The sequence below is a fragment of the Myotis myotis genome, unplaced genomic scaffold (assembly GCF_014108235.1).
Source record: "Myotis myotis isolate mMyoMyo1 unplaced genomic scaffold, mMyoMyo1.p scaffold_m19_p_14, whole genome shotgun sequence".
NCBI lineage: Eukaryota > Metazoa > Chordata > Mammalia > Chiroptera > Vespertilionidae > Myotis > Myotis myotis.
Genome location: NW_023416318.1, coordinates 42,969,876 through 42,994,913, shown reverse-complemented (window position 1 = coordinate 42,994,913; position 25,038 = coordinate 42,969,876). Strand labels below are relative to the sequence as shown.

Sequence of the window (25,038 nt, the reverse complement as noted above, 5' to 3'; positions counted from 1 at the left end):
TCCAAGATTCGGTGGATCCAGTGGTTTGATGGTTGGGTTGCAGAGCTGAACGAATGGGAGAGGAAAGCTTGCTCTGCTGCCCTCTGGAAAACAGGGGAGATGGGCTGCCCATCACAGTGCCTGCGCTAGTGATGGTCCGAGGGCTGCTGGAAGCCCGTAGTCTCATTGGGATCCCAGCCCAGCTCACTGTGGCCCTTTGTAGATGAAAACTCCCTCGCTCTCGGGGAGGCAGGTGATTCGGCAGTCACAGCGTGACCCTGGCAACAGGCAGGCCTGGGTTCAGATCTCAGCTTACCATGTTCTAGTTGTGCGAACCCAGGGGAATTTCTTCTGCTCGCTGAGCCTCGATATCTTTACCTATAAAATTATAGTGATAATTCCTGTGTCATTGAATTGTGGGGAGGATTAAATTAGATTATGGAAAGCACCTAGGAACAAGTGTTAATCTTGATCATCACAAAAGCGGACTACAGAGAGATGGGCCTGGTCTCGGGGCTTCTCTGCACCTCTGCTTCTGTCTGTCATTACAGGTCATGTTTGGTTAATGGCTGTATTTCCAAAGCAGAGAGAGTTTCCCGTTTTGAGGATTACCTACAGACTATTTCAATCCTTACTTGTATACTCAGTTTAATGAGTACTTAAGAACTTATCCTGTAATATTTTATGCAGGTCAAAGTCCATCACAATTAATTCTAGGGAATTGTCCAAGTTTTTTATTTTCTTGGAATTTTAGTTTGTTCAGGATTGTTGCTCTGAGTAAACTGCAAGAAGCCTGGGTCTTGGTATTCTCTATGTCATACAAATATTTCACCAGTAACTATAGGATGTAAATATTGAATTTCTTTTTCTTGTTCTATAGAATTTTCTTCTTAATTGGTTTTTCATCCCTGGTTACATGTGTGCCCTCTGTGTACTTTTTAATGCAAAAGACAGGCTACAAAGCCTTTTTTCCAATCCTCAAGAAGTCACAGGAGTCTTCCTGCCCTCGTCAGAGTCTAGGCTAAACCTTACCCAGTGTCTCCTCTGCGAGAGGCAAATGGGAGCGATGCTCTTACTGGTTCTGTGCAGTGGCAGAGTGGGTGACTCATTAATGTCACACTTAGTCCAGTGCTGTCATCGCTCCCTCAGTTGTCAGAGTTGTGCTTTTCAGGTATCATCTGAGTAGAAAAAGGCGATGGCGGATGGTTCTACTCCATCTTGACTCCTCACATCACCTGGAATTTTATGTGTTTGTGGGTTTTCATCCCCATAAACAAACAAAAATAATGCTCATTTTTACCAGAAAGATTAATTTCAGAAGTTTGTAGTCAGCCGGAAGACAAGCTGGTCTGGAGCCCTTTCAGTAGTTATGTGGATTGTTTCCGGTGTCATAAACTCTAGACTGAGCCTGTCGGCTCCAGACTACATAGGGACAAGTTTCTAGACCAGCAGTTCTCAACCTGTGGGTCTCGACCCCTTTGGCGGTCCAACGACCCTTTCAAAGGGGTCGCCTAAGACCATCCTGCATACCAGATATTTACATTAGGATTCATAACAGTAGCAACATTACAGTTATGAAGTAGCAACGAAAACAATTCGTTGGGTCACAACATGAGGAACTGTATTTAAAGGTCCAGAAGGTTGAGAACCACTGTTCTAGACTGTTACTGTGAACTGTTTTGCTTCCACTTGCAATCATTTTTTAATAATGTATTTCAGAGAAGAAGGGAGAGGGAAAGAGAGATAGAAACATCAATGATGAGAGAGAATCATTGATTGGCTGCCTCCTGCATCCCACACTGGGGATTAAACCTACAACCTGGGCATGTGCCCTGACCAGGAATTGAACCCCCACCTCCTGGTTCATAGGTTGATGCTCAACCACTGAACCACACCAGCTGGGCTCATTTACAATCTTGTAGTTGTGGGGACCTGAGTAATGAATAATCACAGCATGAAGGGATTTTAGGGGTCTTTTTGTATTCCATAGTATTATAGAGAGGGTTTAGGGGTTATAGAAACATATAGTACATTAAAATAAAATTCAAATAAGAAAAACAAATTAAGACCAAAGGAAAGTAAGAGTAGGAAAGATGAAATCAAGGTGAAGGCTATATGAAATGCATGCTGTAAGGCTCTGAACAATTTTTTTTTTAATCATCGTATGCTGGTTAATTTAAACTGGAAAGGAATCTTCATGAAAGTCCATGGGAACTATTACTGGATCACCGCTGGGTCTTAGTTCTTAGATCAGTGATTTTTCTCTGTTTGTTATTGTTTTGTTTTTCTTTTTTTAGATAGGTGATGTTTTAATTGTACCTTCTTGTATAGATGAATTGAATATCAACATTTATTTGAACTAGTTGCAAACTTCCTACCCTTGTTGGCCCACAGACATGGGACCAGGTAGCACAGTATTTCAGAAAATGTTTAATTAGTTGGCACAAATTGAGAGATTAAATCATCTGGATTGCTGGCTTCACTTGAAAAATTAGGATATGGTCAGACCAGGCTCATGTTCCTACATGTCTGAGATCAGCTGGAGTTGAGTGGTAGAGAGCCCTTTCCACTCACTTACATCTGCTGCCTGGGCTGGGTAGACCCTGGAGTTTGCATCGCCTGCCCTAGACCGCCTGCCTCACACTAAAAATGAGGAAAGTAAAGCCCAAATGAGGCTGCCCAAGGCAACAAAGCTGGTCACCGCAGAATCGGCGCCTTCAGTGCAGTGTCATGATGTTGCATTAGTTCAGTTTAGTGCCCTTCAGGTGTTTAATGGATGACTTACCTTTGCCCAGCACTGAATTAGGCATAATGAAGAGTATAAAAGTCTATGTTTCAGTAATGGGTTCAACCCATTAATGTTGGTAAGACATTTATCCATGCCAATTAAAATTTGCTAATTCTTACTGTTGTGTGATAGGATCATTAGTTGTTATTAATCATTAGTTTTAGTCATGTATAACATGAGCATGCTGATTTAACAAAATGGATTGAGATACAAATCTATAATAAAAAAAACATAATATGCTAATTAGACTGGACAGCCAAACAGCGGAATGACTGTCCGGACGACCTTCCTGACGAAGCCAGGACTGCAGGGGCCGAGCCCCTTGCACGAATTTCGTGCGTCGGGCCTCTAGTGCAATCATAAAACAAAGCCCGTATTCCCACCATCGTTAATTCAGGCAGTTGGTGGGCAGACCTTGATAAGAGAAGCCAAGTCTGTTTGGGGTATCACTTCTTCAATGGCTTGAGCCCTAAAAAGAGTGCCCACTGTGCTCTTATCCTTTCAGTGCACTTGGAGGCTCCTCAGCTCTTCACATTCCAGCTTTTCCAGGAGGAGGATGTCTCATTGATTACGTCCCTCAAGTATGCCACCTGCTCACCAACAAGGTAAAGGTAACCCCCTTGTGAGGCCCTCCTCCAGGGTAGCCCGCACCCAGCACCATCCCACTGAGCAGGCACCACCCTCTTCACCCCATCTTCTTAATTTCCACCTCCATCTAACAGCGGCCTTTCCTACTTTGAGTTACGATTTATTGGTTTCTCTCACTATTTCTTTACCCCCTTTCTTCCTTTTCTAGGGATTCTGACCTCCTGTTCCACTCTTTAGCTTTTAAATTTGTATCTCCCCTTTCTTGAATTTCCTTTATGTCCTAATTATTTGCTAAATCCACACCTCCTCAATGGCTTAAAATTGTTGAACTCCTTCATTTTCTTGTAGTCCATGCGTGCATGTGAGTATGTATTTGTGTGTGTGTTTGTCACCGGTTAATATTTGGGTAATTCTATGGAGCTGCCTTCATCTCCTGCTGCTTTTCTGTACTTCACATGTTCATAGCCAGTTCTTGATTCTCCCTGTCATGTCTCAGAGCCATTTGCCAGATTCCTGATCCTAGAGGCAAGGTTTTCAGGTCAGCTGGGCTGTGGCCAGGCTCATCAGATTATCTAAAGCTTTCTGTTAGCTGCATTAATGAGCCATTACAAGTAGCTGTGTTTGCATTAATGGTTGTTGTCAGATATCTTCAGGAAGTATGTCCAGCCAGTGTATGTAGCTAAAAACTGGAGATGTTAATCCACAAGGAATACTGACTTTCTCCCCCTACGTGGACTGACTCCGTTTGCTTAATTCCCAAAGTGTTGTTTTCTTTGCTCCTATTGGTTGGTTCACATTGCCTTGAAAAATAAATCTCTTGTTTGTCTTTCATTCAAAAGATAACTCAGCTAAAAAAAGAAAAAAGCTCATCTCTACATAGAAAATATCTTAAGAGTAGTACATAATATTTCAAAGGCTTCAATATTATTTTTTAAATGTCAGAGAAATGAAAACCTGGCAACTCTGCAGTCTGTGGGCTTGGCACGGATTCCAGGGTATTTAACTCTCATTGAGTGGCTGCTTTTCATTGGACCAAATTCCCAGCCTCTACCCTCCTATGGAGCTGATCAGCAGACAGCCTTCTTACTTACACTGTGGGACTTTGCACTGCCTCCCAACCTGTGTCCCAGGATTACGGAGAAGAATGCAAACTTGGTCTTCCAAACTGAGTAGAAAGCCTTTTTAAAGCTCTCCAATTGAGATTAATTTCTAGTCATACATTTTTCTCAAAAAAAAAAAAAATATAATACATTTCCCCAGAAATACAAGAATCAGTTTGTTTTTCTTATTTGGTTTCCTTTCATTAATTTTACTTGTCTTTTAAAATTGATGTTCTTCTGCCTGCTACTAACGAGGACAGCATGGCTGCTTTTAGAAACAATCTCTTCTAATGAATTTCCATAATTACGTTGGAATCTATCTTTATAGCCAGTTTTGTTGTGGGTTTCTGTTAAAATGGTTTTCTGTTTTTAAAATCAAGTGTACAGAACTGTTTTCATCCCCTTTCTAAACAAAGCCACTTAAGCAAACTTATCATCTGTTTTTCTTTTCCCAAAATAACATTTCTGATCCTGCAGAGTAAGCACTGTTTTTATAAATTGACATAAACCCCCATTATATAAATAGAACTGTTTTACTTTTAAAGGGTACAACATGGCTATCAGTACCAATTGTGTCAAGGTTATTTCAAGCACTTTATCTCAAGCTTTTGTGAGCCATGGAAACACATTGTGGCCACAGCCAGTATAAACAATTTGGGGGGTCCCTTTCTCCCACTGTTTCTTGCAGCCATTAGAGGGAACGTATTTTTGTGTTAGAAGCTTATGGGTAAATAATTAACTTTCAGATAGATGCCTAGCTTTCTGAGTTCACAGGTGTGGTTTTGTTTTGTTTTTCATTTTTTAAATATATTTTTTATTGTTGATAGTATTACAGATATCTCCCATTTCCCCTTACCTCCCCCCCCCCCCCCCGGGTCTTCACTACCTTATTGCCTGTGTCCATGAGCTGTGCATATAAGTGTGTAATTTCTTTGGTTTATCACAATTTTTAATAGAAACTGTCATCTGGGGATAACAAGGAAAAATGAAAAGGTAAAATAAATTCCTTATTCTGGATATTAGGATTTAAAAAAAAAGAATTAAGCATTATCCTGCCTTTTCAATAGGAGGTATAGTTCAGGATAACCAAATTATTTTATTTGGTAAGAAACTGAGAGTTCCAGCTGATAAAATGCAGAAGAAATGACAGAATTCAAAAATCACCATTTTTTCAGGCCCTAATGAAAGAATTGATTCAGATTAGCATCTCCAACAGATACTGAAACCATGAGTGAAAAGTTATGGGGAACTAGATCTTCACAAGCTTCAAGAGGTATACCCATAGATTACTCACTGTGATAATCTGGCTGTCATCACCTGAACCAGTGATCAAACCCAGTATTAATTTTCTTGCCAAAAATATTTAACCTGAATCTAATCACATCTTTAGCTCTAACTTTCTTTTTTTAAAAAAATATGTATCTTAATTGATTTTAGAGAGGAAAGGAGAGGGAGATAGAGATAGAAACATCAATGATGAGAGAGAATCATTGATTGGCTGCCTCCTGCACACCCCCTAGTGGGGATCGAGCCCGCAACCTGGGCATATGCCCTTGGACGGAATCGAACCTGGGATCCTTCAGTCCGCAGGCCAACGCTCTATCTACTGAGCCAAACTGGCTAGGGCTAGCTCTAACTTTCAATTTATAGGAAATACAGAGGGTAGTGGGAAAAGGAAAGAACTAGAGAATCTAGAATGCAGAATGTTCTACAACACAACTTGCCCAATCGCTTTGGAAAGCCATTGTCATATACTAGTATGCATGTGTAGGTACACACACACGACACATGGCCGCACCCCTAGCAGGCACTATTCTAAATGAAAAGCCTTTTTAAATCAACTGATTCCCGGCTTTAACAAAATGTTTTGGGGACAACTGGGAACTTTTGAAGATGGACAGGATTCCACATGAATTCAAAGAATGATTGCTGAATTTGTTGGGTATGATAATGATATTGTGGTTATGCAGGAAAATGTCTTGTCTTTTAGAGATGCATGTTGAAGTATTATGGCGAACTATCATGCTGTTTCTAATTTTCTTTGAAATGTTTCAGCAACATTGATTGATAGATTGATAGGCAGGTAGATGGCTAGATGAAGCAAGAAGACAAAATATTCACAGTTGCTGAATATATGTGGCGGGACTATGGGTGTTCATTTCACTATTTTTTTACTTCTCTGAATCTTTGAGACTTTTCCTAATAAAGCAGTACAGTGTGTCAGCTTTGGGTTCCTTTTCCAGGTGCAGTATGTGATCCAGGGATACCACAAGAGAAGAGAATATATTGCTGCTTTCCTCAGCCACTTCGGCACGTGAGTCCTCCTTTGTTGCACCCTATGTCAGCAGTGCCCTCGTGTTCTGATGGCCCTGATGTGAGCTGCAGTCAAAAATCACTGCTCTAAGAGCTAAGACACAACGTCAATCCAGAAATAATTTCCAGAACTTTCATGGAGATTTCCTTTTCAGTTTAAATTAACCAGCACACGGCTATTAAAAGAAATTGCTCATATATTTTATTCTTTTTTGGTATGTTGCTTCCACTAAAACTTCCAGGAAGATTTTTTTAGCGTCTTTAGCAGATAACAAAATGAAATATCTTCCCTGACGCAGCAGCAGGGCCAGCCCCGCACACAGCAGGAAGGGTGCAGCCTACACGCTCCTGCAGAGCCCTTTCCAGCTTGCAGAGCACTGTCACCTCCCTCAGCTCATGGGCGTGAGGAGGCGAACCGGGCAGGGGGAGTGACACATCTTACTGATAAACCCTGCAGCTCTGAGAAGTCTAGCAACCCAGCAGGAGTCACACAGCGGGAGAGACCCAGGGTGGGACCCGGCTTCTCAGGGTCGTGTCTCCCGGCAGGACCCCACTCCCGACCGTGCCACACGGCTGACTCCCACTTGGGGTTAGAGTCAGAAGAAGGCACTGGAGGGCAGAGGGGCAGCATGGAACTGCAGGGACAGGGCGGGCCTGTCCCGCTGCTGCCCTGTGTTCACCCCTTCCTTCCTTCATGGCCCGGGGGCCGTGTGCTGTGCAGCTCCGTCATCTGCGTCCCTGCATGCTCTGACGATGCCTCGTTCTACCCATTTGGGGGAGATGGAGCGCTAGAGTTTCCTAGTCTGGGTACAGCCCACCATATTCCAGAGAAGGTTTATAAATACATGAAAATACAGTAGCACAAAATTAAAATTTTAAACAAGTAAATGAAGAAACTGGGACAAAAGGGAAGTGGGAATAGGAAAGAGTAAATGAAATAAGGTTGGCCATCCCATGAGTCTTTAATTCTTAAGATTTTTTTCAACTTTATTTGTGAGGATTTTGAGAAAGTACTTATGATACAAACAGTAGTTAATAAATGACTATTGGTTTGTGAGTAAGATCATCTTTAGTATATATAATTGAAAATGTAGAAGCCAGCACAGACCTCTAAAGTGCACGTGTCCCAGGTTGCATGCCCCACCTCACTCCATTGTTGTACAAGAAAAATATGAAAATTGCATTTACATTTGTTTTTAAATCTTATCCTTTTAAATGTACATTTTTGCATATGTTTTATTATGCATATAATACAGTAATACTTGTATAAAACTACTAAATTACATATAGATTTTACTGTAATACTGGACTATATAGGGTGGTGAAAAGGTAGATTTACAGTTGTGAGTACATGAAACACAGAATTTGTTCTTTATTATTATGTATTAATTTTTGTATTATTTTCCATATGAACAACTATAAACCTACTTTTGCCCCACCATGTTACATGATGAAGAGGCGTCTCTGTTGGTTTTTGCTTACGGGATGTAGGACCTAAAAAGTTTAAATATCAGTGTTGTAACATAATGAGTAGTTATAAGTTCATGAAAAAAAGTATAAACTGGTGAATAAGATTGTTGATTAAGTCAGAAAATCTGAATGATAGGCACATGGTCTTTGAGCTCATCACATAGCCTTCAGTGTCTGAGTTCCTTTAGCTTTACAGTGGGTGCAGCTGTTCCTTCATGTTTGTACTTAGACGGGGCGGCCATCAGTATTAATGGTCTGATTGGCCTGACTCAGCCAGGAAAAGGCTTCTCTGAGGACAGCAGAGGCCTTCTGTGTGTGGGAGAGAACATCGATCCTGTCTGGGTGTGTGGGTAGTGCTGTCATGGTGTGACATTCCCCACGCTCTCAGCTCTGGAGGAAATGGCCAGGTGAGCCCACCAAACCCTGCCAGGACCCTCCGCAGTCAGGAGCTGCTCTCCCACCTGAGCCCAGTGTCTACCCAGCCAGCATTGCCACTTTGTCCTGCGCCCGGTGAGGAGGGCAGGGGCACAAGTGAAGGATTCCAAGTGCCTTGGAAGAAAATGACCTATAACCCTGAACGGAGTAGCACTGCCATTGCTCACTGCTGCTCAGTGCCTAGGTGGAAGTGGGACTCACGACCACTGTAGGACGGTGGTGTTCCTCCTGCCCTGATCCCAGTCTGTCCTTAACTCACCACTAGCAACAGACATTTGCATAGCACTCTATGGTTTAGCTTGTTTGGTTTTCACAGCCCTGCAAAGAACTTTGGAAATATTCTTATGTTTGTTTTACAGATGAGGAAACTGAGGCTCCAAAGGTTAAGTGATTTGCCTGCAATCATAATAGATAATCAATGGCAAAGCTGTCACTTAAACAGGCTGCTGTCATTCCAAATCTGCATCCTTCCATGGTAGCACTCACTCACCCTAATGCATCTCAGATTCAGTAACCCTGACTTCATGAATATGTTCTTTACTTGGTTCTATTTTCTTTTATACCTTATTTTTATAAGAGTTTTTGTTTGTGTGTGTGTGTATGTTTTTTATTACTTAGAGGTGTCGTGGAATATGATGCAGAAGGCTTTACAAAACTCACCCTGCTGCTGATGTGGAAAGATTTTTGTTTTCTTGTACACAGTGAGTATACTTTTGCTATTAGCATGTCAGCATGCATTTGAAAATGTGCTTAACCACATGCAGTAATGAGTGTGAGAACCTTTAGTGTCCTGATCTGGTTTCTTTTACTTTAGTATATTCACTGCATGGTTTGAAAGAGAAATATCTCTAGACCGGCGGTTCTCAACCAGATGTAATTATCCCCTTAGGAGACATTTTTCTGAAGACATTTTGGATTGTCATGATTTGGGAGAGGGGTGTCGGGGGAGGTTGTTGTTGCTACTGGCCTTTAGATGATAGAGGTAAAGGATATTGCTAAACATCCTACAATGCACAGGGCAGTTCTCCCACACCTAAAAAACAACCCCCAAAAAATCATTGTGTGCAAAATATCAATAGTGCTGAATTTAAGCAACTCTTCCCAAGACAGATTTCTGTTTCACAGAATCTTTCCAGTATCAGGCCTCACATCTTTCAGGATTACTCAGAACACACTTGCTTTGATCATTTGGTTATCATCCTTATTGAGTTAAGAGTCTACAACTTGGATAATATATAATACATATCTTAAAGGTGAAACAATGTTTTAATGTAGTCCCAACCTTGCTTTTCAGTTTTATTGCACAGAGTAGGTGTATTTCAGTGTTTGTTGTATTACATTAATCAGCTAGTCAGTAAGTGTTGGTCGAACTTTCTCTTGATGGATAATTTGGAGTCTCTTTTGTTTATTTCTTTGTTTTATAAGAACCAGTGACCCACGGTGCCAGGTTCAAGTTGCAAGTAATCAAGACCTTTATTCTTTATTAATTTGGTGTGCAAACCGCTCAGTCTTTAAGCTCAAGGCAAATAAGTTCCAGCTCTTTCAAGTCAAGTTATAGAACAGCAGTGGGTTTGGGTTGACTTCACTCAGTAGCTACAACTGCCCTACACCTTAGTAAACTCTCAGGAAGAAAAAAGCTTGGTCCTATGTAGCCAGGCCCTCTGATCGTATAAAGATACTGGGTTGGGGAGATGTTCCTTCCCCAGCAGATTGACCTTCTGGTTTGATTTGCTTAGGCTGAAATGGTTCTTAAACTAGTTTGTCTCACCTGACTTCACACCGACAGATAGTAAGGGAAGAAGCACTAAAATGTCTGTAGGGCGGAGGGAGGAAAGCCTGGAAGATGACTGAGAATTGGCTGTGGTTGTCAGGAGTGGGTTCTCCCTGCCTTTGAGCGTTTGCCAGGGTAACCACCTTGCTGCGCAGCGCTCTGCATGGAGCTCCTGCCTATAGCTAGCCACGCACGGGGACCACCTTTTCCACGCACCTGGAGAATGTCAGCGTTGCCACTTTGTGTTCATAATGTGCACAGATAAACAGAGTTGGAGGGGTGAGGATTTTAATCTCGGGTCTACCTCCAATTTATTACATGACTTTCAAAGCACTCGGACGAGCCTCCCTCTACTTTCGCTTTCCCATACAGACACTGGGGATCTGGTTGTTCAGTCCTGTGGAGACGTCGGCATTTAAAGCTTAACCTACCACGCAGGGCCCTGTGGGAGAGAGAGCCTCACAGTCCACGCCTCCTGCAGTCACCCCTTTGCTCACCATCTTCCGTAGCCGTACGGGCACGTCCAGCCCCACGTTTGATTCTGCCTCTGTGTCCCTGCTTTGATTTGCCTTCTGAGCAATGATTCCTTGGTGAGATCTCACTTCCTATTTGCCATATCCACTCACCCCGCCATCTGATCCCAGTGATTCTGTTTCTAGTCTGTTAACCCAGCCCCAGATCCTGTTTGCATCCTCAGTTAGTCTCTCATGACTCTGGATGGTTGCCTGGGTGATCAGTCTGGTGTGATTCCCCTCGTCCAGCTCAGCAAGAGGGGTCTGTACCCTGCATCCAATGGTGGTGGCAACAGTCCAGTTCTCGCAGAGTGGCTGTGGGAGAGGGACACGGGGAAGGACAGCCACAAACATTAAATGAGATGGATGCTTCAGCTAGTTTCTTTATCCCAAAGTGGCATGAAATCTCAATTCTTCCCTGGTTCCTATCTATGGTTCTACTTTCAAAGAATTGGATGTCAGATTATATCAGATATAAGGGAAAAAGATGTCCTTGGCATTGCTTGCTCTAACCTGTGTTTTTTACACGCAGCTCAGGGGCGTCCAGCACGAGTGGAGTTCAGGGAGGAAAGAGCATGCATCGCTCACCTCCTGCCAGCTTTCTCTCTGAGCCTCCAGGGTCACCACTCCTTCCCTTCCTTCGGAAGCTCTTTTCCCAGAGCATTTCCCTGTGGTGCCATCTGTCCAGTACTTCTCCCAGTTCCTCTCCGCCTCCCTGCCTTAGCTTCTCCAAGTCAGACGTCTATGCAAAATCAAGTCCCACGGTCATATTTTCACTAAGTATTGATTCTCTTATTCAGAAACATAGAACCCCCAGGCGCTCATGAGAGCAGCGACAGGGACCTTGGATTCGTTTAGTTGACTTCACCAAGTGCTTCCTGAGACTGCAGTCCCTCCCTCCCCGGCGTTCACTTCTCGTCTCGGCGTCACTGCCCATGTTGGGCTCTTCGGGCAGATGAGACCTCATCTCTGAATCAGGGGACGTGGATGCTGCTCCTGCTCCATCATTAACTCACAGCCTGTCTTTAAATAACTTGTTTCCTCCTTTTTGCTTCTTTCTTACACCAGGACTTGCTAATCCAAGCGAAGCTCAGTTGGATAGTGTGTTTAATTCAGTCATGCAGTTAGGCATCTGACACTTACCTTCCTTTGGAAGCATCTGCTTGTTTGGTTACAACACCCTAGGGACCACTTGTTCCCGTTTTTTTCCATGATGATGGGGATGTGAATATGGGGTGGCAGAGACGTAATGATAGAACAGTCTATGCAGGGAGTTATTCTGAGAGCTCAAGAATGTGCAAAGGAAGAAGGAAGTGGCTGGCTCCACTACTCCGTGAGGTTGGAGACCTGGCAGGACCCCAGATAACAGCCCTGCTCCTCCTTTACCCCATTCCACCCAGGCCCTGGAAGAGTGCTGTCAAGAGGGCAGGTGCTGGCAATAATTTGGAGATGTGAATGGTGAGGAAAGAGGTTCTGCTCTCCAGAGAGAGGCGGCTCGGACCCCAGAGTGTGTGGAAGCAGCCATGCGCTCAGGGAAACAGGATGCTTACTTGGGTCTCTCAGGAGATTCTGCAATGTCCTGGCATCCCGTGATTCCAGGAGCAGGGTCTGTGGCTGTGATTATGGCCGTGGAGCCTTTTTAGCCATTTATTATTCCTTCTTCCATCCATTATCAGTGGATCACAGGACTTGGAGCCACAGTGGGATCAGGGACTTGCTCCATCCAGAAACAGTTTTCCGGACGGGTTCCTGGCCCTCACGTAAGACCTATTGGTATCAGTTATGTAATAATTCTGAATTTGCTGTGCTGTTTCTCCTCTAGAGGTAGATGTTTCTGTAAGCCAGCAGCTTTTCAGAATGCTGGGTGACGAGAGAACCAGGCAGCAAGGCACAGAAACAACAAAGGCAACCACTGGGTAACATTAGCAGCTGCACCATATACAAGGGGAGCTGCCTAAGGCAATAGTGCTCTTAGAAAGGAGGGGTTTTGAGATCTGTGACTTCTTATGCAGGAGAGTCTGTGACGATGTGAGGGGCTATCTTCTGTAGTTACCTGTAAGTTTGTGGTAAATGTCCCTTTGTGACATCCAACCTGGACCATTGACCATATTCCCCTGGTAAAATACCTATTTGACCATTTTGTCTGTTCCATTTCATTTTTCCTCTTCTCTGCCCCTACCCTGATTAACTTAGCAGAGTTCTGAGTTTACTGAGAACTTACTGTGTGCTCAGTACTGTGCCAGGGACCCCGGGGATATAAGAAAACTAGTGTCCCCGTGCACAGATTCATGCACATTGAAAGGAAATTAATTAGAAGAAATATTTTAATATTGCTATTCGCCCTTTCTCTATAATAGAAGTGTCAACCAAATTCACAATCAACAATGACAGATCGAAACACACGCGTGCGATTGGCGCCAGCGAGAGCTTTATATGTATCGCGCATGCGCGAGTCAATTTAGCCTTTTATATATATGTAGATAACTCAGGCTTGATCTTAAGACACTTGGAGTCTGGGCCAAGGGTTGGCAGATTGCCGCCTGTGGGCCAAATCCCATCCTCAGCCGGTTTTCATATGGCCCTTGAGCTAAGCTGGATTTTATGTTTTTAAAGGATTGTTAGAAAAAAAAAAATACAAGGACAAAAACTATGTAACAGGGATGGTAAAGCCTAAAATATTTACTCTTTGACCTTTTACAAAAAAACTTGCCAAGGCCCTGGTTTAATTGATGAGAAAAGAGGTCGGATAAAAGTGAAGTACAATGGTGTGTATTTTTTAAACAAATATTTTGTGAGCCTGCCTACTATATGCAAGGCACAAAGTGATATATGGCAGAGATGACTTTATATGATATACTCTCATGAGAGGGAGGAAGAGAGGGAGAGAGACCCTCCTTAATGACGCCTAATGAGATACAGACAAAAAAGAAATAAACTAACAAATATATAGATTTCAAATGACAAATACGATGATGAGACAAAGCAGAGCGCTCTGAAGGAAAGAGACTGAGGAGGGGGTTACTTTTAGGGTGGTCAGGGAAGACCGCTCAGAAGAGGTGACATTTCCGCTGAGACCTTAATGAGCAGCCTAGAGAGTCAAGGGAGGAGTTCCAGGGAAAGAAGTCAGCTGTGTGAAGAGCTGCTGAAGGCAGCAAAGCAGTCTGCATGAGTGAGTGTGGCTGGAGTTCAGTGAGCAAGGAAAGAATTGTGAGGTTAAAACGGAAGTCAGAGCAAGATCAACTAGGACCTCATAGGACATGTGTATCAGTTAGGATTAAGTAGTAATAAACATTGAAAAACGATGATTTAAAGCAAGTAGAAGTTTATTTCTCACTTCTCTATAGGTAGGCAGTCTAGGGCTGAAATGACAGATCCAAAGGTCACATTGGACCCAGGTTCCTTCCAGCTTTTTACTCCACCATCCTTTGGGTGTGGCTTTCTTGCTTACAGTCCAAGAAAGCTATTGGAGCTCTAGCCATCCCATTCACACATTGAGTAACAGAATAGAAAAAAGCTGGAAGAAGGGTACAAACTTCATTTACTAAGACTTCGAAGAAGTCTCATGCACCACTTCCAATTACATCTCATTGCTCCAGAACTTACTAAGTGTACTGATTAATAGTGGTGGATTTTGTAATCAAAGAAAACACAATAATTTTAAGAGAAACATCAAAAGTGTTTTATTCAAAGTAATGTCCATCACTAGCCATCTTTCAGGTAATTTGTGGGTACCGTCCCAATAGAACTATTCTTGTTTTGAGGCAAACCATTCAGAGACCCACTTTTCTACTTCTTCGTACATTTTGAAGTGCTGCTCAGAAAGTGTGTGTGCCATTAATCAGAACAAGTGGTAATCTGAAGGAGCAAGATCTGGTGAATACGGTGGGTGGGTTAATACTTCCCAGGCAAGATCTTTTAACGTGTCTTTAACTAGTTTTGAAGTGTGTGATGGTGTGTTATCATGAAGCAAAATTACTTTGCCGTGTCTTCTGACACATTCTGGTCATTTCACGATCAAAGCATGGTTCAAATTGATTATTTGTTGTTGATAGCGATCAGTATTGACGGTTTCACTTGGTTTTAGTAGCTCATAATACACCACACCTTCCTTGTCCAACCAAACGCAGAGCATTGTCTTCTTTCTGAAGCGATTTGGCTTTGCAGTCAATGTTGATGGTTGACATAGGTCAACCCATGATTTTTTGTGTGTGGGATTCTCAAACTAAATCCACTTTTCATCGCCAGTCACATTCAATGCAAAAAATACTTTTTTTCATGCCGTTGAAGCAACATTTTACTGATGACTTTTCGGTTTTTCATTTGTCTTTCGTTCAGTTGATATGGCACCCATTTTCCTTCCTTTAAAATCTTTCCCATTGCTTGTAAATGATCGGCAATTGTTTGCTGAGCAACGTTTAATCTTTCTGCAAGTTGTTTTTGAGTTTGACACGCATCTTCATCCAATAATGCTTGTAATTGTTGGTCTTCAAACTTTTTTGGTTGACCTGGACGTTCTTTGTCTTTCACATAGAAATCATCACTTTTAAAGCGTTTAAACCAGCGTTCACAAGTATCTTGAGATGGAGCATGTTCACCATAAGCTTCCCGAAGTATACAATAACTTTCAGCAGCGCTGTTCTTCAAAATAAAGTAATGAATTAAAACTTCCTGCAAATGTTTTTTTTGGCACAAAATTCGACATTTTTAAGCGTAAAAATATCTATGTTAACACCATCAGCAAATTTGACATATGAAGTTTTGAAGCCTGCTGTCAATACAACAAAATAGCATACATATCAAATTGCATATATATAAACATATGTGTAACTCCATCTATTGAAAAAAATCCGCATTATTATCTAGTACACCTAGTAGTTCATGTGGCCTCAGCATATGAGCTAGGCAGACTGGGAAGTGTAGTTCTTTAGCTTGGGCAGCAAATGCCCAACTAAAAATGGAAGTTCTTTGAGTGAAAGAGAATGGATATTTAATAAGCAACTACTAGTCTCTTTCAAACCAAGGCAAGGAGTGTGGACTTTGTCTAGGTCAAGGTCCCATCAGGAAACAGATGACACATCACATACTAACTAAGGAGAATTCAGTGGCAGGACTGTGTTCAAAGGTGTGGACAGGGAGTCATTACCTTCTCTAGGCCTGCTTGGGTGCGAGGAGAGCATGGTTACCGGAAGCTGGAAAGAGCTGTAACTGTAGCTGCAGGAAAGGGTTTCCTGGCAGGAGGTCAGGGGGGCCTTCAGTAGAGTAATGGAGCTAGTGATATTTCTTCTCTTAAAGTCTATTGCATCTGGTGTTGATATACTCATCCCAGTTCTCTTATGTTTTCTTGGTGTATCTTTTTCCATCTGCTGCTTTTTTTCTTCTTTCTTTCTTTAAAGTGTGTCTCTTGTAGACAGCACATGGTTGGGCTTTGCTTTTGTCGACATTTTAACAATTCTTCTGTTTATTATTAGAGAGTTTAATTATTGATATGATTGGATTTGGGCTTGTCATTTTGATAGTTGTTTTCTGTTTTTCCAGTTCCATTTTTGTTCCTTTTTGATTACCTTACTTTATGTCAGATGGATGATTTTAATGTGCCACTTTAATTCCTCTGTTGATATTTTTAGCTACTTTTTTGAGTTATTTTCTTAATGACTTGTTTAGAGATTGCAATATGCATGTTCAGTTTAACACAGCCTACTTCAGATTACTAGTGACTTAATTCTGATAAAATATAACAACTTTGCTCCTTTTTTCCACCTCCTTTGTGCTATTATTGTCATTTATTACACCTACATGTTATAATGTAAACACAACAATATAGCTTTTGCTATTTTTGCTATAAACAATCTTATACTTTCAAAATAAATTAAAAGAATAAAAAAACTATGAGCTAGAGAACTACACTTCCCAGTCTGCCCCAGCTCTTTGTATTTTCTCTGTCCATTATGTCCAGAGTGTCTTTGGAATGGGCATGTTAATACTCAGGATGTTGGTTGCTCTGTTCCTGCATTTCATAGTTGTTAAAGTGGATGCAGAGGGAGGGGTTTATTTTGTCTAGTGGATGATGAGTTTTTTATTCTTTTTTTTCTGTATTTTAAATTTAGATTTATTCATATTTCTCTTTTGGTATTGTCATTATCTTTTCATTCATTCATTCATTCGTTCATTCATTCATTCATTTGTTCATTAGTTTTATGCTTAGATTAAGTCCAGAAAACAGTTACTTCATTTTTTAGGAAAGCTCGGTTTCCCTAAGCTAGAGGAAATTGACAATTGCAGACTAATCTGTTAGTCATTTAAATGATTCTTCATAAGTCTGTAATCAAGGCCAATAAGTTAGAAATTAGGGCAGCTTTTGAAATTTTAAGTGAAAATCAGGGGCTTCTGTGTATTATGACGAATGCCCCTTCCATGCTCTGATTTTCTTAGCCATAAGATTGCTGGTATAACCATGGAAATGATTTGCATTGATGAAGCACTATCATTTGACCACTCAGAGGCAAAGCTGTCTTAGGAGTAGCCACTCAGTTCCTGAGCAAGTGGTGTGGACTTATCTCATTGCCACAGAAACAATGGCCTGTGAGATAATAAGCAGCCACAAGCAAGATGGCTGCAAGATCATTCAGATAAACCAACACTGCAGGGTTTCTCAAAACTTGCATTCTTTGGGGTACATATCATATTTTTCTAGAAATAGATTTGAAGCACAAGTCAGAGTTGATAAACTGATTAAAATTTGAGACGATAATGTTATGTATTAGAATTCATTTCAAATCAAATCTATAAAAAGTGTAACATTATTTTAGAATTAATGTGTTTACCTCAGATTAGGCAAATATAAACGTTTGTGGTTTAATTTTATTATTCCTGTTAATAATAATAGCTATCAGAGTAGTTGGAACTAAAATTGATTATGAACAAAAAAGTGAAACCAACCAGTTCTCTATATTGTTCCAAATGATAAAAGGATACGGGAAAAGATAAGAGAAAATTTACTTAGTAAAAGCCTTTTGCTTTGATTATGAGACCCATTGGGTCCTTTAGATGCTGTAAGCATTTTGGTTAATGTTTATCCTGGACTTCCTTGGAAGGGGCTGTTAGCTCTGCTCGCACAGCGATGTTCATCTTTCCAGCAAACACACGACCAACACACCCTTCCACAGTTCACAGCTCAGACCTGGTCCCTCGGCAGCCACTGTCACCATTTGACTCAGATTGAAACTTGGGTTTTCTCTTTAGAGTCTATTTCCAGAAAGCCTTTTTTTTTTTTTTTGTAACTTCTGATACTGATTTGAGAATTTATTTCATTCATCTTCACTGAGAATATTCTCCTCATTCTAATACCTTGGATTTATGTGACACCTTTGTAATGACCTTATAGGACTTCTTGTGAGGGAAGAGGCTGTAGGTCAGATGCACGTTACCATGTGATGATTTCTCCCTGTACCTTTTATGTTTGTTATATGATTCTTTTCAGCTGTAATCAGTGGATTAAAGTAATTGCTAAAACAGTTTATCTGATCAAAGAAATGGCATGAAAACTCCGTGATTTTAACTTAAAAGTTTATGCAGCTGCATGAAAACTAATAAATTGTAACCCAAGACGGCATCTAACTCAGTGAAAGAAAGTAACTTGTATAGTATTGATCTATTCAGTCTAACCTTTTCTTAAAATTAACTTTGAAGTATTGTTTACATTGGTGAAACATAGGCATTATTTTGGCGCAAAATTTTGCTGTTGTTGAAGATAATAGTTATAGTAGTAACAGCTAATGGGTATTGGTAAACACCATGCTCCAGACACTGCTCTCAGTACTTTGCATGTATTTGTGTTATTTAATCCTCAAAACATCCTTCTTAGGGTAATTCCTAGTAGTGCCCCATTAACAAATGACAAAACTTTGGCTTAGAAAGAGTGCATATAGTCACTGTGACAGAGCTTGGTTCAGTGAGGAACTGATTCCAGAGCCCTGTGCTTCCCTACGTTACTGCGCTCCTCACATCACAGTGGGTGGTATCCCCCCCTTCGCCCCCCCACCCTGGTGCGTGATCAGTGTGGAAAGTCTTTGGAGCTTCAGAGAGCCTGGGAGCCCCAGGAACAAAAGTAGAGGGTCAGTGTCCCTCTACTTGTTTTTTGTTTTAAGAAAAACAATTATCTTATCCTATATTAATGTACTCCTTGTAAACATACCCATAGACTGCATCTGACACTAGCAATCGGAGATACGTGCAGACTGTCTCATCTCTCAGGAACAGAGTGGACATCTCTAAAGACATTGCTGATCTGAAGGCAGCAAGCATGGAGCTGGCCTCATTTTTCAGTGGTGGGGACAGGCTGTCCAGCTCTAATTCCCACCCTGTAGCACAAAAATATTGGCTCTTGTGGGGATTACTCTGTGACCATAGGAAGAGCAAAACTAAGTGGCTTAATTAAAAAAATAACTAGCTACTGATGATCAAAAACTAGACTGAACCTGTTTAGACGTAATGATTCATTATACAAGTGCATGCAGACTTACAAAATCAAATGCTACCTGAGCCAACTGGGCAGTGCAGATGCAAGAGTACCCCAGGTTCTAGGACAAGAGGGAGTGGTAGGAACTGTGGCAAACTGCATGCCCCTTTACATGGTTTTGATTTAAAACAACAGCAAACAGTATAATCCAAACATTTCTGTGGGCTGGATCTGTCCTGATGGCCCATGAATCTTTTTTAAAAAACAAAACACTTTATGTTATAAAAATTTCAAACAAATACAGAAGTAGAGAGAAAAATATAATGAACCCCCATATCACCCCTATTGCAGTTTTGTCTACCTTATTTCATCAATCCCTCCCTCCTTGTTAATTTAATTTTTAAAAATCATCTGTAATATTTTGAAGCAAATGTGAAATTTTATTTTACCTATAAATACTTCAGTGTGTATCTCTGACAGATAAGGATTTAACAAAAGATGTATCCAATATAACATCATTACATCTAATTCTTTAATATCATGTGATACCAGTATTTGTTCAAATTTACCTATTTATCGCAAACATTTTTTTTTTATAGTTGGTTTGTTCAAATCAGAATCCAAGCAATTCAGGACACATGAATGTTGAAAATCTTTTTGTAGAAGAGATGTGGACCCAAATAATGGTTATTGCCACCCATTTTCCTTCCACAAAATTGAGTTCAGAAAATGCAGAGTGAAATTGTTTAAAAATGGACCCAGTAGGATGGGAGGGCCGTAAGAGCTTATCAGGTAGAGAGGCTAGTACAAACAAAGGCACTAGGGGAGAAACAGAATACGTGCCAGGAATTATAAGTTTAGAATTTCTTAAATGCATAGTGGGCCCTGAGGAGTGGTGAGAGGGTGAGCTAAAGAGGCAGCCAGAGCCCAGAACTCAGCATTATATGGGCTGATGAATATGGACTTCATTCTGAGGACAGCAAGGACTCACTGCAGAGGGCTCAGTAGAGAAGTGGCATATAGTTGCTTTTCAAAAAGTGACTGTTTGGTATTACATAGAAAATGATTTGTAATGGAACCAGGAAACCTAAAGAGATGATTAGCCCTGAACTAGAGCAGCCATATTAGGGATGGAGGAGAAGAAAACGTTGCACGACAATTTTGGAAATGAAACATGCAGAACTTGCTGATTGATCCCAATAAGGTAAAAGACTAAGAAGAACTTGGGATGATTCACAGGTTTCTTTCTTAGGCATCTAGGTAGCTGAAGATGCCCACATCTGAAGCAGGGATTCTGTTAGGAGGAGCAGATGTGGAAATGTTGAGCCCAGTTTGGGATATGTTGACTTGTATGAGCCGCTGGATAATCCAGGTGGAGAGTGAATGTGTGAACATTCACACATAACAGGTGTGTGGTGGAGGCTCTGACCAGCGTAGCCTGGACTTCATTCCAGCCTTGAAACCCCTGGTCATCCCCAGTTTGGATGATTCAGAACTATTTGGCCTGACTAAAGCCTTGACAACAGGATTCAGTCATACTTCCCACTGGACAGGATCTGGTTAAAACTTGAAACCTTGTTGAAAATACTTCCTCCCAAAGAAATGGTCCAATTCTTGAGATGGGGTGTAGGGAAAGAGGCTATTGGGAGTAACCTCTGGACTGAGAATGACCCTTGGCTAAATGTAACCCTTGCCTTCAGGCAGCTGAGGGTGAAGGGAATGTCAAAACACAAGTCATCTCATAAAATGGCAGTACTGTCTGACTCCACTTATCTGAGGTTCCTCGAGTAGTCAAATTCATAGAGACAGAGTAGAATAGAGGTTCCCAGGAACCAGGGAGGCCAGGAGTGGGAGGGAGGGGTTGTTTGACAGGGACAGCTTCACCAGTTTGGGATGCTGCACAGTGTTCCGGAGGTTGATGGTGGCGAATGTACTTACTGCCTCTGAACTGTACACTTAAAATGGTTATGTGTTATGTATATTTTACCACAACTTTGAAAATGAAATAATTAAAAAATAATTCGTTAGTAGGCAGTCCTTATATTGACCCACTTTCTTCAGTCTCAGTCATCCTGATATTTTTTCTCTAATCCATTTTTTTTAAAAAAAATTTTTGTTGATTTTTTTAGAAAGAGGAAAGGAGAAAGAGAACGAAACACTGATTGCTTGCCTCCCACACACGCCCTGACTGGAGATTGAGTCTGCCACCGCTTGGTGTATGGGACAATGCTACAGCCAGCTGAGCCACATTGGCCAGTGCTCTAATCCACTTTCAATCAGAGGTTGGATTGGAGGGGATAAGAAGTGATCTCCAGTGATGCCATTGTTTTGTATAAATAATATCATTTATTGAGTGCTAACTATATGCAAGTACTGTGCTAAGTACATTACATTCATAATTCCATGTAATTGTCTCAATAGTCCTATATTCTGGCTACTTACCCCGCTTTACTTTAGTGGAAACTAGAACACTTAGCAATGCAGTAACTTTCCAGAACTCCCATAGCTAGTAGTTGAAAGAAACAGCATTTGAACTAAGACCTTTAGATTCCAGAACTCTTTCTCTCAGCAGTTCACTAAAGCTTCCCAATCTATGTGCTGGGCACACCATAGGTTAGGGGTAGGCTACAGATAGGCTACTGCTGACTTCAGTCCTTAGGGGAGCTGGACCCCATGGTCAGTGACTTCTGCTAGCTTCACACATTTTCCCAGTGTGCCATGAAATCATACCATTTTTCTGAGTACATGCCATAATTTGAAAGAGGCAGGGGAGTGCAGTACAACACAATATTGCCTGTTCTATAATTATTGGAGGACCCTAGATATGTACATGGTCAAGAGAGTCCCAACCCCAGTCTCTATGATGGGTTTCCTTTCTGCAGATGAGGTCCACAGGGTTCCCCAGGATTACTTATGATGCCCCAGCTATGAATCTGTTTCTTTGTACTCTGAGTCTTTTGAACTCTCCTCAGTGTTGAAAAGGTGGATTAAGGGTTCCCTGTCTCCAAGGAAACCATAGTACCTGCCATTGATCAGCAAACTTTGCATGCAGGTGAGCCTAGTGAAGATAATTGCAAAGGGGACTCTATCAGTGTGATTGAGGTGAGGGAACTAGTGATTACATTCACATTTTAAATGCCAACCACCCAGCAATCTCGGAGTGAAACCTTGTCTCTACTCAATCTGTTTCCCAATAAAGATACAAGTTTAGTTTCATGCATTTTCCCAGTTAGTCTTTCCGGTTAGACATGGAGTCTTATTTAGCTTCATAAACCTAAAGATTTGTAGAAATGGGGTTTACTTTTATGTACTCCCAGGTCGCATGTGAATTTAACTCCATGAACATTTAAGCCCATTCTTTGTGCCAGGCATTATACTGAATGCTAAAGACACGGGGCTGACTGGGACATGTTCCTTTTCCAGAGGAACACACGCTATGTTATACTCAGATTCCCTGAGGCTTTCACCAATGAACGCTGTCCTCTTGTTGTAAATCTCTTTGGCTATGCTAATATTTCTTAGTTTTCATTTGGCTGTAGCTTGGAAACCTCATATGTATTGTAAACTGTCTCCTGTGTCAGACAAATTAAAATAATTTACAGAGTTTATCCTTAAGCTCTTGTTTGATTGGGGCCTCAGAAATGAAATGTGGTCTCAAGAAAGCATCTCCAAATGGCATAGCTTTATTTTATGTTGGAAGAATGGAGTGGGCCCAAACCCTAGTCCAAACTGTTCCACCACAGTCAGTCAACAAGGAGGCAGAACCATCTGAATGGGACAGGGCTTGAACACTGTGTTTATAAGAAGATGAAACATGTGCAGTTGGCCTCGAACCAAGAGGACAGACAGACTACGTTAAAAGACCCATTCTTCTGGGAGGTGAACAGCCGGGATTGCAGGCTCAGTGGACTCCACAAAGGGTAAACAGAAAGAGACTCACTCTGATGTTCAAAGACAGTTTATGCCAACATCGTGCATTGTGTTCGCTGTTCCGGAGATCCTGGGGCTGCAGAAAACCATGGTCAGAACTGCTTCTCGATTTCAGCCTTGCAAGTTAGATTCTTTTAACAACTTGAAAGTCCTTTGAAGCAACCCAGGTTTAACTTTGGGACCCTGAGAGCACTCATTTTTTAAGCCATGTATGACCCAAAGAGGTACAGACTAGTGGTTATAGCGCAGAAGTGGGAGTAAAGACCTCAGCTTCTATTTCCAATCTCATTTTGTCCTGTCAGGTGAGTTAGGTCAGCCTCAGTTTAAGGCAATGATACAATTGAATCCATTGATATTCTTAAAGTAAACTAAGGGGCAGAAAATGGAAAAGCAGGGATAGCTGCTACAGCAAGCCCCCCCCCCCCCCCATCCTCCTTCCATGAGTATTTCAATTTGGAGGGACAGAGAGGAGGTAGGGCTTGGCCAGAATTCTCCAGCATGTGCAGGCTTGTTCTTTCTCTCTCTCTCTCTCTCTCTCTCTCTCTCTCTCTCTCTCTCTCTCTCTCTCTCTCACACACACACACACACACACACACACACCCCTCAGCGATAACACTTAGCTAACTGCACACTCCTAGAATCTCAGGCTTTGAGAAAAACAAAGGGTAACTGTTCCTCCCCCAACACACTCACACACACACACACACACAGGAACCCTCCCTAAGAAATGTTCCTTTAATATTTTATTTTATTTTATTTTATTTATTGAATAGGCAGTGTATTCATCTAGCTTGAAAAATACACTCTGAAAAGTCTCATGCTCAGCCCCACTTGGTCCACCCTGTTCCTCTTCTTGTCACTTTGATTAGTTTTTTTAAAATTCAGCCAACAGTTTCTTTATGTGTATAAAACTAATACAAGTACATATTCTTCATTTTCTCATTTCTTAGGAGAAAAGTAGCATAGTATACACCCTATCAGTGCCTGGAGCAAGTATTTTTGACGCCTTGTTACTATGGATGTGCAATTCCTAACCTCTCCTTATCTTGGTTACTGAGTTAATCAAGGGCTCAGACCTGCAGCTTCCCAGCTCGTATAAATGCAGGTGGGACTTACGTTATGCTCCGTCATTCCAGGTTGTTATTAGAAATGTCTCTTCAGTCTCCAGTATAAGGCTTTCCAGTGGTTCAGAGTACTTTCCCACTTATCACCTCATTTCATTGAATCTCCAAAGCTCCCCTGAGGTTAGAAAGGCAGGCATTGTCCTTGTTTCTCAGGTGATGAAATCGGGGGTGAAGGGTTTTGGGTTGGGTCACTCATCTGGGTCTAAGGTCTGTCCTCCGTACCTAATGCCACTTTACTTTTGTTTTCCAAAAACGGGGGGAGACTGCCTCCCGTAGTTTTGTTCATACTTCTCCATATTTACCATACAGTCTTTCATGGTTTTTAAAAAACTTCTTGAGATAATTGTATATTCACATGTAAGTATAAGCAGAGAGATCCTGTTTCCTCCAGTGGTTACATCGTATAGTACAATGTCAACAGCCAGGATGCTGACATGGACACATTGCTGTGACAAGCAACCCCAGTCTCTGAAGCGAACACAGCGAGGGTTTATTTTTTGCGAAATCAGTTCAGTGGTGGCCACCAGTGGGAGGAAAGCTCTGCTCCCTGAGGCATTCTAGGACCTGGCTTCT

At 41.6% G+C, this 25,038-nt stretch overlaps 1 protein-coding gene across 2 annotated transcripts in view; it reads left to right on the top strand.

Annotated features, from left to right (window-relative positions):
- Positions 1-25,038, top strand: part of BABAM2 (BRISC and BRCA1 A complex member 2) — a 357,703-nt gene that overhangs the window by 270,372 nt on the left and 62,293 nt on the right. For both annotated transcript variants that reach the window (XM_036335009.1, XM_036335008.1), the window contains exons 8-10: positions 3,273-3,372; positions 6,699-6,769; positions 9,292-9,374. In XM_036335009.1, the coding sequence (XP_036190902.1) occupies positions 3,273-3,372; positions 6,699-6,769; positions 9,292-9,374 (254 nt within the window). The remainder of the gene's footprint in view (positions 1-3,272; positions 3,373-6,698; positions 6,770-9,291; positions 9,375-25,038) is intronic.